The 14778-nt window shown below is 50.8% G+C and overlaps 1 protein-coding gene across 1 annotated transcript; it reads left to right on the forward strand.

Annotated features, from left to right (window-relative positions):
• Positions 1 to 961: 961 nt before the first annotated feature.
• Positions 962 to 12268, forward strand: LOC144719039 (voltage-dependent calcium channel gamma-2 subunit-like). The gene is made up of 4 exons (XM_078594787.1): positions 962 to 1232; positions 7777 to 7860; positions 9595 to 9735; positions 10287 to 12268. Exons 1-4 carry the CDS (start codon positions 1016 to 1018, stop codon positions 10922 to 10924), a joined length of 1080 nt encoding a protein of 359 aa, XP_078450913.1. The 5' UTR covers positions 962 to 1015; the 3' UTR covers positions 10925 to 12268.
• The last annotated feature ends 2510 nt before the right edge of the window (positions 12269 to 14778 follow it).

Below are 14778 nucleotides of genomic sequence, written 5' to 3' on the forward strand. Positions count from 1 at the left end.
GGATGCGGATGTTATAGAGGGCAGCTGTAAGGAGATGCTTGCTACATTGCGAGATGATCTGTAGAGGAATATGCTGTAGGAGTGACACGCTATGGAGACAGCAGCTGTCGAGAGAGACGCTGTGGGAATGAATAGAACGGTGCCATAGGGAGGCGAGAGAGAGAGAGAGACGGTACGAGGTTACGAGATGCTGTGAAAAACAAGGAGACGATATTGCAGGGAGAGAGGGATGCTGTAGATAGGACATTGTGGAAGGCTGTAGGAGGAGAGAGATCGAGCCACAGAGCGAGGTGGTATGGAGGAAGACAGAGGCGCTGTAGAAGGGATGAGAAGTCATTGGGGGAAGGAGAGAGAAGAGCGCTAATGTGCAGGGAGCTTTTTGCGGTGCAGAAGCCGCTGTAGAGAGACACGACGAGAGAGACAAGGCGAGAGAGAGAGACAGAGATACCAGCAGGGAAACACAGCGAGTGAGACACGGGGGAGAGACGCGGAGACAGACGGAGGGTTGCTGTAGAGACACACGGCGAAGGAACAAGGAGCTGCTGTTGATGGAGGCGCGGAGAGTCAAGGAGAGCTGCTGCAGCTGATGCAGCTGATGGGGGAGAAGACGCATTCGGCTAGTGGCAAAGAGGAGGGAGACGCTGCCGTTGTAGCGAGAAGGGAGATAACGAAGCAAGGGGCTATTGACGCAGACAATGTAGAGTGCTGATCCTGCTTCTGAGACGCAGAGAGACACAAGCACAGAGACAAGAGAGCGAGAGACAAAGACGCAGCTAAGGGACAGAGGGCTAAGAGACTCGAGAAGAATCCAGGAGTGTGAGACAGGAGACAGGGGATACACAGACTCGCGAGTAGATAGACACGCAACGCAGTACACACCTAGTAAGACACAGACAGCAGACCCCCCCCCCCCCCCAAGGGAGACAGACCCCCCCCCCAAGGGAGACAGACCCCCCCCCACCCCGTCCCCGCTTCCTCCGGCCACCGGGGGCCCCGTAGAGGATGCGGCAGCAGCATGGGAGTGGGCGCGGGTGAGCGCGGAGGGCGGATGCTGCTCGCGACCCTGGGCGCCTTCGCCGCCTTCAGTCTCATGACGATCGCCGTGGGCACCGACTACTGGCTGTACGCGCGCGGCCTGTGCCACAGCAAGGACAACGGCGACAATGACACAGGCAAGAAGATGCAGGAGGTGCTCACGCACTCGGGCCTCTGGAGAAAGTGTTGCCTCGAAGGTACGCGGTGGGGGGGGGTGAGAGCGAGGGTTGTTTGTTGGTGATGGCACCGGGTGGGGTGGTTGAGGAGGGGTGGTGAGGATGAGGGCGGTAGGTTTGATTCGGCGGCAAAATGTTGGTGAGATCTTGAGCGAGCGGTGAGGCTGGTGATGGATGGTGAAGCCGATGGTGGGTTGGTGAGGCTAGCAATGCTCGTACGATCCTGAGGGATGCGTGAGGATTGAAGGGTTTAGTGAGAGTAGTAAGGCAAAATAAATATATAGGTGAGGTCTTTCGGGATGGTGAGGGTGGCGATGATGGAAATGTAGGCGCAATCCTCAGGTTTGTGTGAGACCGGTGAGGGGCTTGGTGAGACTTGTGTTTGTTGAGGCTGGGGGGGTTGGTGAGACTTGTGATGTCTGTCGGGCAGCTGAGCCTGATGAGGCTTTTACAAGTTAGTGAGGCTAGTTGAGTTGGGCGGTTGGAGGAGCCACTGAAACTGGTGAGGCTATACGTGTGGGGGAGTTGATGAGGTTAGTGGAGTGGTGTGAGTTGGTGAGGCAAGTTGGGTGGGTAATTTTGTGAAGGTTAGAGGTATGGGTGAGTTGGTGAGAGTAAAGGTGTGGGTGAGTTGGTGGGGCTCGAGGTGTAGGTGAGTGTGTGAGGGTAGAAGAGTGGTTGCTTTGGTGAGGCTATAGGTGTGGGTGAGTTGGTGAATCTTGAGGTATGGGTGCGTTTGTGAGGTTAGAGGGGTGGTTGGGATTAGTGTCGCAGTTGTGGTGAGCGTTGTGGTAGATATTTTGAGGAGTGTTGTGGATATGATGAGTCTTGTGGTTGTGGTGAGGATTGTGGCTGCACTGAGCGTTGTGGTTGTGGTGAGTGTTGTGGTTGTGGTGAATGGTGTGGTCAGTGGTGAGGCTGTGATGTGGTTGTGGTGAGTAGTGTGGTTGTGGTGTTAGTTTTGCCGTGAGTGTTGTGGCTGTGGTGAGTGTTATGGTAGTGGTGAGTGTTGTGGTTATGGTGAGTGTTGTGTTATGGTGAGTGTTGTGGCCGTGGTGAGCGTTGTGGTGAGCATTGTGGTGAGTGGTGTGGCTGTTTTCAGTGGTGTGGCTGTTTTCAGTGCTGTGGCTGTGGTGAGTGTGGTGGCTGTGGTGAGCGTGGTGGCTGTGGTGAGCGTTGTGGTGAGTGTTGTGGTAGTGGTGAGTGTTGTGGTTATGGTGAGTGTTGTGGTTATGGTCAGTGTTGTGGTTATAGTGAGTGTTGTGGCTGGAGTGAGTGTTGTGGCCGTGGTGAGCGTTGTGGTGAGTGTTGTGGTGAGTGTTGTGGTGAGCGTTGTGGTGAGCGTTGTGGTGAGTGTTGTGGCTGTGGTGAGTGTGGTGGCTGTAGTGAGTGTTGTGGCCGTGGTGAGCGTTGTGGTGAGCATTGTGGTGAGTGGTGTGGCTGTTTTCAGTGCTGTGGCTGTGGTGAGTGTGGTGGCTGTGGTGAGCGTTGTGGTGAGTGTTGTGGCCGTGGTGAGTGTTGTGGTGAGTGTTGTGGTGAGTGTTGTGGTGAGTGTTTTGGTGAGTGTGGAGGCTGTGGTGAGTGTTGTGGTGAGTGTTGTGGTGAGTGTTGTGGTGAGTGTTGTGGCTGTGGTGAGCGTGATGGCTGTGGTGAGTGTTGTGGTGAGCGTTGTGGTGAGTGTTGTGGTGAGTGTTGTGGCTGTGGTGAGCGTGATGGCTGTGGTGAGCGTTGTGGTGAGTGTTGTGGTGAGTGTTGTGGCTGTGGTGAGTGTTGTGGTGAGTGTTGTGGTGAGTGTTGTGGCTGTGGTGAGTGTTGGGGTTTATGAGGCCGGTGCGGCCGGTCACTGTGACCCACAGCCCCTGCGTGAAGGCGGTGATGGCGGCACCGGTGAAATCTCAGGTCCATTGTTGTGTCAAGCGAGTGCGAGGCGCTCGGGAGGTGGGGGGGTGAGGGGAGGGGTTGTGGCGGGTGAGGGGAGGCGGTGGCGTGCATGGGAGCGAGGGGGGCGGCTGTGTCACCAATAGAATAAAAACTGAGATTAGAACCCGGTTCACGGTGGGGTTTGGGATTGTAACGTCACACATCGGCCTCACGCTTTGCCTACCCCTATCTCTATTCTATCTTTACCGCTATATCGAATGCCTATACTTATATCTGGATTTGAAGCTTTCGTGACTGCAGGAATCCATACTCTTTGGTTCTTTCGGTATGTATTTCAATCCCTACCCTGATCTCTATCCCTATCGCTATCTTTATTGCGACTCCTATCCCTGCACAATCTCTACTCGTATCTCTATCCCTGCCCCTATCTATACCCCAACACCTATCACTCTCTCTACAAAAACGCTACCCCTACCCCTATTTCTATCCATACCCTTGTCAGCATCCCTAGCCCGATCTCTATTCCTACCCCTATCTCGACCCCCACACATAACACAATCTCTACCCTATCTCTACCCATACCACCTGCTCTACCCCATTCCTACGCCTATCTCTTTCCCTACCCCGATCTCTATCGCTGCCTAAATCTCTATTTATGACCCGATATCTATCTATAGACACATCTATTTTCATACCCCTGTCTATCCATGTATCTTTACCCCTATCTCTATCCTTGCTCCTACCTCGATGCAAAGCTGCTCTTTCTGTTTTATTGGCGAAATAATAACCATCCCAAGGTGCGTTTATACTCCCGGCTCTTCGTCCAGACGTTTCGAGCGTTCTCCTCTAGCACGCGTGGGGTTTTCTCCGGTCACTCGTGTGTCCTCATCATAAACACTCAACCAGGAATTGGCGACACAGCCCCACGCGGGACGCTCCTGAAAATGACCTTTTGAGGCTCAGTGAGGCCTTTATGGAGAAATAAAGGATGCTCGGTTGATATTGTTGTTGTTTTGAGGGGTAGGGTAAGAAGGGGTGGGGGACAAGGGCGAAGGGGGGGGCGAAGGGGGTTAGGACCCCCTGGGGGTTGCGGGAGAGATGCGCGTGCACAACAAGATGGCGGGGGCGTTGGGCGCTTTCACGGGCGTCGCGGGCACGCGCTTTGTTAGGGAGGGAGGGGACATGGCTGGCTTTTGCCTCCCTCCCCCTCTCTTCTGCGCCTCTCACTCCATCTCCTTCCTCTCTCTCACCCCAGCTCTGTGTCTCTCTCCATCTCCCTGACATCTGTGTGTTTATTCATCGCCCATACCTCTCCCCGTGTGTCTGTCGCTCCATCTCTCATTACACTGCCTTCCTCCCTCCCCCGGCCTCTCTTAAACTCCTCCTCTGCGTGTGTTACTCCATCTCTCATCCCCTCTCCACTGTGTATTTCGCTGCATCTCTCACTTATTTCCCCATCTCCGACTCTCTCCATCTCTCATCCTCTGTCTCCATCCATCTCCATCTCCTCTGCGCTCTCCCCCTCAACCACTGTCTCTTCTCTTCTCTCCTTCCAGACTCTCTCCTTTCTTTATTCTCCACCTCTCTCTACCTTCTCTCCACCTCTCTTTCGCCATCTCTCCCCATTCCCTCTCACCGTGCCGATCTCCATCTCACTCCATCTCACTCCATCTCACTCCTGACTACCCAAGAGGCAGTGGAAGGACCGTAATTTGCGCTTAGCCCCATGGCGCGGTGTGCGTGACTGTCCACATTACAGTGCCGGGATTCACAGCCACTGATTTGCGTTTGTTGAGCGATCTCGACTACGATTTGACATTCGCTGCACTCGCCATGGCTAAAGTAGTGCGTGTGCATGGTGTAATGTATGTATTGCCCCTTACTGTTGCGGGAAAGATAATGTGCATACCCTATGACATCGCCATCTGCAAGAGAATACCGTTGTGGGCTGCGGGTGTCATCGATGAAAATGATATGTTTGAAAAAAAATCCAACATCAAAATGAAATTAGCACGCGAGTCTCTGTGGACGCGGATTCCTGGTCTCCCGTTACAGCGATAATGCATTTTAAACGACTCTCAAACGGAATAACAAGATTCGTTCAATTTCAACGAGCTCTCACTTTGTTAAATAGACGGAGTCGATACCAAAGGCGATTCATATCTCAATGAGCAACTCGCCTACTTAAATTATGTCAACGTCAAGTCACAGGAAAAAGGCATTGAATCTCGGTTGGTAAAATAAATGGCATCGATCACGATAGAATGGGATTTTTTTTGGAACGCTTAAATACGTGACTCAAATCGCACGGGATAATCTCAAAACGAGCTTGCATTTTGCTAAATAAAGATGTCAGCACAAAGGAAGCAGTTAATCGCAGCGGTCTCTCTAGGGGCTGCGGTCGTCCTTGTAAAAGAGCCGCTTAGCTCAATGGGCCTTAACCAGCTGAAATAATAAACTCCGAGTCTCTCGCCTACAGCAAGTTGAAGGGCGTCAATGGCGACGGACAATGGCTCGCACGGATTTTAATAAAGACCTAACGCACGCGAATCGCACGAGATAGCGATTTCTCAATGGGCTCGCTCGCGCTCACGTGGCTTAAACAAAGGACGTAAATCACAGCGGGTAATTAATCTCAAAGGGTCCTTCCTCGCCTGGTTAAATAACGGACATCGCCCGGTCTCTGTTCGCTCCGGGCCGCCCTTCAGCACCGGCGCGCGTGGACAGCGGCCTCAACCCCCACCCCACCCCACCAGACGTGTGACGTCATCACGAAGTGAGGGAGGAGAGTTGGGTCACAATGAGTGGCGTCATCGCGGCTAGCATTAAACACGGTGACGTCATCGCCGATGAATCACGCGGATGACGTCGCCGCGAATGAAGCACGCTCGGTGACGCCATAGCCCAGGAGCCACAATGAAGTAAATTGCCGTTAAACAATTGATGCGGCAATGCTGCTGTTGCTGCTGCCAGTGGTGCACAAGTACAAATCTAACAACAACAAAAAAAACTGAACACATGTTCAATAACACAGTGGGGTCAATGGGCGACGTTTCGGGCAATGATCTTTGTTTCAAAGTACACGAGGCATAAAGAAATGTAATTTGACAATGGGTCGTCACGGTGGACCTTAAGCACAATGTTATGCCCATCAGCCAATCGATATGCGCCTCGTTTGTCAATGCTTTCCAATAGCAATCGTTCAAGCAACACGATTCATAGTCAATGTTTGTTAATAACGATGGTGCTGATAGTTAATGCTGAGGTAAACTTAGTGCTGATGTTAATGATGGTGATACATGCTAAGGGAAAGTCAGTGCTGATGTGAATGATGATGATGGTAAACTCAGTGTTGATGTTATGATAAATGCTGAGGTAAACTCAGTATTGATGTTAATGATGGTAAATGCTGAAGTAAACTCAGTGTTGATAATGGTAAATGCTGAGGTAAACTCAGGATTTATGTTAATGATGGTAAATGCTGAGGTAAACTCAGTGTTGATGATGATAAATGCTGAGGTAAACTCAGTGTTGATGGTAAATGCTGAGGTAAACTCAGTATTTATGTTAATGATGGTAAATGCTGAGGTAAACTCAGTGTTGATGATGGTAAATGCTGAGGTAAACTCAGGATTTATGTTAATGATGGTAAATGCTGAGGTAAACTCAGTGTTGATGATGGTAAATGCTGAGGTAAACTCAGGATTTATGTTAATGATGGTAAATACTGAGGTAAACTCAGTGTTGATAATGGTAAATGCTGAGGTAAACTCAGGATGTATGTTAATGATGGGTAATGCTGAGGTAAACTCAGTGTTGATAATGGTAAATGCTGAGGTAAACTCAGGATTTATGTTAATGATGGTAAATGCTGAGGTAAACTCAGTGTTGATGATGGTAAATGCTGAGGTAAACTCAGTATTTATGTTGATGATGATAAATGCTGAGGTAAACTCAGTGTTGATGATGGTAAATGCTGAGGTAAACTCAGTGTTGATGATGGTAAATACTGAGGTAAACTCAGTATTGATGTTAATGATGGTGGTAAATGCTGAGGTAAACTCAGTATTAATGTTAATGATGGTGGTAAATGCTGAGGTAAACTCAGTATTTATGTTAATGATGGTGATAAATGCTGAGGTAAACTCAGTGTTGATGCTAATAATGGTGAATGCTGAGGTAAACTCAGTATTGATGTTAATGATGGTGGTGAATGCTGAGGTAAACTCAGTGTTGATGATGGTAAATGGTGAGGTAAACTCAGTGTTCATGTTACTGATTATGGTAAATGCAGTGTCTCTGTGTCTATGACAGCCGTTATTGATGATTTTAAATGCGGTGATTATGTTAATGATGGCAAATGGTGAGGTAAACTAAATTGTTGATGTTAATGGTTTGTGGCAAATTATGAGGTAAACTCAACGTTGATGTTTTTGATGAGGTAAACTACTTACTGTTTTCAGTATTGACGACGATGATGATGATGACGATAATTTCAGTGTTTTTTCTGCTATAGATGGCAATGGCGCTGCTGCTGTTACGTCTTGGGCTGTTATTGTTGCTGCTACTGCTGTTATCGCCACTTCTGCTCCTGCCGAGTATCACTCCGACTGTTGCAGATGCTGTTGCTGATGTTGCAAAGAGTTGTGACACGGCCTGTGCTGTCCCTTGCTCTATCCCCCAGGGGAGCTGAAGGGCGCTTGCAAGAAGATTGACTACTTCCCTGACGACCAGGACTATGAGAAGGGCAGCGCGGAGTACCTGCTGCGTGAGAGAACGCACACCTGGGCGATCTTATACACATACACACCTGGGCACACCTGGGCGATCTTACACACATACACACATGGTTGATCGGTGATCTTATACACATAATACCTGGGTGATCCTATACACATACACACCTGGACGATCTTATACCCATACACACCTGGGCACACCTGGGCGATCTGATACACATACACACCTGGGCACACCTGGGCACACCTGGGCGATCATATACACATACACACCTGGCCACACCTGGGCGATCTTATACACATACACACCTAGGCGATATTATACACATACACACCTGGGCATACCTGGGTGATCGTATACACATACATACCTGGGCGATCTTATACCCATACAACCTGGGCACACCTGGGTGATCATATACACATACACACCTGGGCACACCTGGGTGATCATATACACATACACACCTGGGCATACCTGGGCGGTCTTAAAAACATACACACAGGGGTGATCAGTGATTTTACACACATACACACCTGGACGATATTATACCCATACAACCCGGGCACACCTGGGTGATCGTATCCACATACACACCTGGGCACACCTGGGTGATTGTATACACATACACACCTGGGCACACCTGGGTGATCGTATACACATACACACCTGGGCATACCTGGACAATCTTACACACATACACACCTGGGTGATCAGTGATTTTACACACATACACACCTGGACGATCTTATACACGTACACACCTGGGCACACCTGGGTTATCTTATACACATACACACCTGGGCGATTTTTACCCAAACTCACCTGGGCACACCTGGGCACACCTTGGCAATGTTATACACAATCACATCTAGGCACACCTTGCCATTCGTATACACATGCATACCTGGGCACACCTGGACAATCTAATACACATACACACCTGGCGACACCTGGGCACACCTGCGCTATCTTTTACACGTACAAACCTGTACACACATGAGCAATCGTATACACATACACACCTGTACACCTGAACATTCGTATACACATCTGGGTACACCTGGCCATTCGTATACACATACAGACCTGGGCACACCCTGCCTGGCTGTGTAGGCTGTAATAGGGATCTGTGTGTGTGTTTGTGTGTGGGGATTGGAAGTGCAGTAGTTAGCACACTGCACTCCGAACCTGGCGCCCTGAGTTATATTCCTGCTCTCGACCACTAATCATGTGACGAATATTTCAACCGGTCCTGGGTATCCCCAATATCGACTCAGCCATAAGCGAGTACCTGGTGCGGTGTGAGAACATCAACACTGGGGAGACAAAGGCGACCGAGCGTATGCTGGCACTTTCGTTGCTGGAGGGCGACTGCCAGAGGGAATTGTCTTGTTTTTACATATGTATGTTTGGTACCAGCGTTGTCAAGATCGACCTTTGGAGAGGAGGTTCGTGAAGGGCACTTCCTTGGGAGTTTGTGGCAGTCGCCCTCCGGCAACAACGGAGAGTGACGCTCACAACAATGAGCAGAGCGCCGGGTGGCTAAAACGCAGACAGTTGGCACAGTAGGGACCACAGTTGGTGCATCTGCCAGTCACCTCAGGCAGAAAACCCATGGGTCTGTTCCGTGACTTGCCAGCGGGCCTTTTATACTTCACCTGGTTTTAAAGTGCACCTAGCATGGCACAAGCGCCACGATGACATCACTGCTACTTAACAGTGAACGGCGGTTTTGTTGTTGTCGTCGTCGTTGTTATAGGCGTGGTGCGAGCGTCCAGCGCGTTCCCCATCCTGAGCGCGACGCTGCTGCTGTTTGGCGGCGTCTCGGTGGCAGCGAGTGAACTCTACAAGCGGAAGCACAACATCCTGCTGGGCGCCGGCATATTCTGCGTGTCGGCGGGTGAGCACCGCCAGCTCCGGCTCTCAAACTCGAGCACTAACACCACACTGCCCACTTAAATCTCCAACACGCTCGTCATCAACACTGTGGGCCTTTGCAGAAAACTAAATGTATGTGTGTATTTTCATATATTCGGCGACGTTTCAGGCAATGACTCTTCTTCACAGCACAAGAAGGGCCATTACCCGAAACGTTGCTGATTACGTATTGTCTTTTTCTATTTTATGGCCAGTGTTGTTGACGAGTGTTTTGAGTATTTTTTGTTAATTCTGCGTTGTGCACCAGTGCAGCAGCAGCATCACCAAATGCTTAGTTTACTCCCTGGATAGGCACAATTAATAAACAAAACCTCAACACATTTATTCGTCAATAACGCAGCCTTAATTAGGGCTTCATTCTGCTGAAGCTGGTAGCTGTCCTTGGCTGAGCTCCAGAAAATGTTTCCTCAACCACCTCCTGGTGCTGGTAGGGGCGGAGGGAAGTCCAGGTGGTTGGGGTGTCCTTGGAAAATATTTCACCCCTCCGTCGTGTCTCTCCCGCGCGTCTCCCAGGCCTGAGCAACATCATCGGCATCATCGTGTACATCTCGAGCAACTCATACGACCCGGCGCAGAGTGACTCCAAGAAGAGCAGCTACCAGTACGGCTGGTCCTTCTACTTCGGCGCGCTCTCCTTTGTGCTCGCCGAGGTGGTGGGTGTCGTTGCCGTCCACGTCTACATCGACAAGACGCGGGTGGCCCGTGCACGGGCCCGGCCGCACCAGCTGCAGCACCTCAAGCGGCCCGTGCCAGCCCCGGGGCCCTACTCCACGTACCGGGCGCGCTACCGCCGCCGCTCGCGATCCTCGTCGCGCTCAAGCGACCCCGCTCGCTCCCGCGACGCCTCGCCAGGCCTCCTCGCTCCGCAGTCGCTCCAGCACCAACAGCAGCAGCACCAACAGCAGCAGCTACTGCCCTTGGGGGCACCGAGGTTGACGCAGGTGGGACCTCCCATGCCAATGGCCGTCACGGACATCATCCCCATGTACGCGCTGCAGGCCACGCCAGGCCGCGATGTGTCGTCGGCCTCCGCCTACAATTCTGTTCGTGGGCCACCCGGGCCCTTCCTGCAGCCCCACGCGTTCTCGAGCAAGGACGACTTTGACGACTCGACGCTGCCGCTCGCGAACCGACGAACTACGCCCGTGTGAGCGTGGGGTGGTGGGCGGCAAGGAACGTGGGGTGGGGGTGAGGGGCGCCCAGGACGTTCCCACGATGGCGTGATGCTGGTGATGGAGGTCATGATAGGAAACTGGCAATGATCAAGGTGATCGTAATGATGATAATGATCGTGGTGATGATGAAAGCCACAATGACACACTGGCGGAGATGGTGGTGATGGCTCATGTAGACGAAGGTAACAAGGATGAAGTGGTGGAGATGGTGGTGATCAAATTCACGATGAGGAACTAGTGGTGTTGATGGTAATAATTGTTAGCGGTAGTGTCTCAATGATGTAGAGGGTTGTCAAGATACTGGACTGGCAGTGATGGTAGTCATGCTCACTGATGTTGGTGGTGGTGCGTCAGTCATGATAATGAACTGGCGGAGGTGATAATGATGATGGGGCTGAAGACGAAGATGATGTTGATAATGGTGATGATTACGATGGTGGTCACGATTTTGTTGGTAGTAGTCGTGTTTACGATCATGATGGTAGTCATGATGATGATGGTAGTGATGATGGTAGTGATGATGGCGAAGCAGCCGGTGCTGGTGATGGTGCTGGGGGAATGGGTCAGGGACCAGATTTCAGTGTTTAATGTTGTGATGTTTGTTGAAAGAAAATGTTTTAAAAGGTGCACGTGGGCAGTGGCCCCACACATAGCTACATATACATAGCTACACACACAAATAGGTATATACACATCACCCACACACAGGCATATAGATACACACATATATAAACATATACTGTACAAATCACACACATATAATACGTACGTACAACACGCATATACACACTTCAGGATCACACGGAGATACGTACAGGTACATAGCGACAATAAACACAAATTAAAGAACACGTACACAGAACACACATAGGTACTTAACGACGCACACACGTACTGACATTCGCGCACACTCATAGATATATTCACAAATAGAGATGCGCGCACTAACACAACACACACGTACATACATACAACACACGTACATACATACACACATCGATACAAACGTAAATAAAATAAACCCAGAACACGTGTATAAAGCGACCTCAATGAAGACGTCATGGCCATTTGAGACGGCCCACGCGCCGCGTCCCAGTGTACACCTGGGTCATCCCGTGTGCACCTGGATCCCTGTCTGCCCCTACCCCCCCTAGGGTGGTCTCCCTCTTTCACTCCCCCACCCCAATGCCCCCCCCCATACCTTCCCCCCCCACCCCGCGGGGCCGCTCGCAGCGAGCCGCGTCTCTCAGTGCCATTAAGCGACACTCGTATGAATGAATGCCTTACTTCACACCCGTGTTCCACTCGTGACCACGGTCCGTCTTGCCTAGGGGAGGAGGGAGGGAGGGAGGGAGGAGGGGAGTAAATTCCACATTCCCATGACTGGGGCGGGAGTGCGGAGAGCAGTTCAACCACAGTGGCGATGATGAAACGCGCTGCTAAAAATAACGGGGCGACGGGTTCAGAATCCGCGTCCTCACAGGGAGGTGTCACTCGGTTCGAATCCAGATGAGGGGGCGAGGTGTGCCAAACTGTTGCCCAGGTGTGCCTAGGTGCTTATACGAAGTGATGTGTAGAGATATTTACGTAGAGAGATGTAGGATGAATTCGATGCTGTTCTCCGCTCTGTGTCTGACTTTCGCCACCGCTGTAAATTCAGGTGCAGCAGCTAAATCCGCGGAAGTTCCGCCTCTCGCTACTCCATAGCGCAACAAGGAAAAATTGAACTCTGAATTTACAGCCGTATATATAGCTACAACCACAGCCGCAGATCTGTGTCAACGCATAAACAACCGAGCGAGCGTAACTTTGTTTGTGTGAAGGTGACTTCCGCGGATGTCTATTGTCTCGGGACCCAAAGTGATGTAGCCCCCCCCTCACCTCCTCCAGGTGTCAAAGTGGGGACAGCCGTGGTCACGTGTTCAGAGAATTTATTTCCCAAACCTCTCTGCGCGCGAAACATAATAGTATTTTATTTATATTTGTACCGTGTATTTTTTGTATTAGTTTTTACATTTATTTATGTATTTATTTGTATACCGATTTATTTATTTACTTAATTACACCTGAAAAACTCTCCACGCCAGGTGAGCGAATGGGTCACGTGTCTACCAGCAGAGCGCAGTGTCGTTTTGTAACAGATTCCCTAGCCAATCACCGCGCATCTCCTAAACCGCTCCTCACACCTCCTCTCCTTCTTGCCACTCCTCTGACATCTGCTCTTAGTTCCACTTAACTCCTCACTTCACGCCTCTCATCTTATTTCCACCCACCTCTTCTTCACTTCGTTACCTCTCCTCCCCTATTCTCTCACCTCCTCACACCATGACCCTCTCCTGACCTCTCTTTTCTCACCTCTTCTGACTTCTCTCTTCTGAAGCAATAGCGTCGCGACCTACGCTCATGGTTGTCATCACGCCTCCGCGATTCGACCCGACCTGTCCTTCATTCATTCATCATTCATTCAAAGTCCGATGTCAATCCACTGCTGAATGAACGCCTCCCCAAGCTGTGTCGGTCATGACATTACCCGACATGATATGACCTGACCCGACCCCCCCCCAAACCTGATGTGACCTATATGACCCTACCCCACCAGACCCGATCAACTGTCGGCTTGTGACTCCAGGTTGAGGAGGCTGCAATCTCCATCTCGGTTTTTCCCACTATCAGCTGTCAGCACGTACAGGTGGGTTCATGGAGTCACTGGAATGCGCTGTCAGTGGCTTCATCATCAGCGCTTTCTCCGCAAGACGTGAGAGCGCGGCGGTCTTGGTGAGAGCCCAACACTCCAGCATCTCGTCATCCACCTATTCACCACCACCATCACTCGATCCCTGTGTCAATCCACTCATCAATGAATCTACCTACACCTCGCGGCATCCGAAACTTGAAAAGCCAGGGCGCACCAGTGTTGATTCTGGTATCCAGTGAACAAGGGGAGAGTCTGGACGGCGGAATCGATTTGGGTGTGGAGAGGCAACCATATCCACAGCCTCGGTGTAGAACTCCGCAAGTGGCGTGAGACCGCGAGAGCAGACTTTGGAGGTCACGTGCTGCCTGCACTCCCGCTGCGGGATGTGACAGAAGGAAACGATGGCGAAAGGAGTGGTAGCATCAGTGGCCGTGATGATGATGCCCTCTTTAATTTGTCAATTTGAACTTGAGTGCCTCCCCAGCCACCTCGAGGAGCTACCTCTTAATTCGGGGCACAGAGTGGTTAGTGGGGGGGCATTGCTGTTTATTAGGGGGCATGGAGCGTCCCCCTACCCCGCCCCCCCCCCCCCAATCCTCTAGGATCGCCACAGACTGGAGCCACGCGCCGACACTGACCCTATTCCTTGTTGGGCACAGCCCCAGAAGCGGCTGCCCGTTTTGTGCAAAGAGCTACTGTCCATTATTAAATGTGCCGGTGCCAGTGCCAGCTCGTTGCCCATAAGGCCTCGGAACACTGAGCCGCGTTTGAGTCCGGGAGTGAGTTTCTCTGCTGCTGTGTCGGTGTCATCTGGGTTTCAAACTACAAACCCAGAAAGCTGGATTTTTTTTTACATAAATAAAAGTGGCCGGTTGCATAAATAACTTAAGGGTAATTCTTACTTTGTGTAGTTTGACACTTAAAGCAATATATGTTACTGGGTGGAAGGGATTACTCGCGTTTTATGTAACCGGACACTTAGGCTTTGGAATCAGGGGTTTCATTTAGCATTTATTATGTTGAGCTGATCGTGACCACGTGATCAGATTCATTGCCTCCCTGTACAATTTGCTCGAAATTTGAGTAACAACAGCTGTCTCCTTATTTAACGAGCAGCGGCTGCTTTTTGTACAGA

The sequence above is a fragment of the Lampetra planeri genome, chromosome 5, assembly GCF_965212315.1.
Source record: "Lampetra planeri chromosome 5, kcLamPlan1.2.h2, whole genome shotgun sequence".
Classification (NCBI taxonomy): domain Eukaryota; kingdom Metazoa; phylum Chordata; class Hyperoartia; order Petromyzontiformes; family Petromyzontidae; genus Lampetra; species Lampetra planeri.

What these genes read in the sequence shown, in the direction of transcription:
- LOC144719039 (XM_078594787.1), top strand. Translation starts at nt 1,016, where the DNA reads ATGGGAGTGGGCGCGGGTGAGCGCGGAGGGCGGATGCTGCTCGCGACC. An exon ending in GAGAAAGTGTTGCCTCGAAG is followed by an intron (nt 1,233 to 7,776) that starts GTACGCGGTGGG and finishes TCTATCCCCCAG; the next exon opens with GGGAGCTGAAGGGCGCTTGC. An exon ending in CAGCGCGGAGTACCTGCTGC is followed by an intron (nt 7,861 to 9,594) that starts GTGAGAGAACGC and finishes TCGTTGTTATAG; the next exon opens with GCGTGGTGCGAGCGTCCAGC.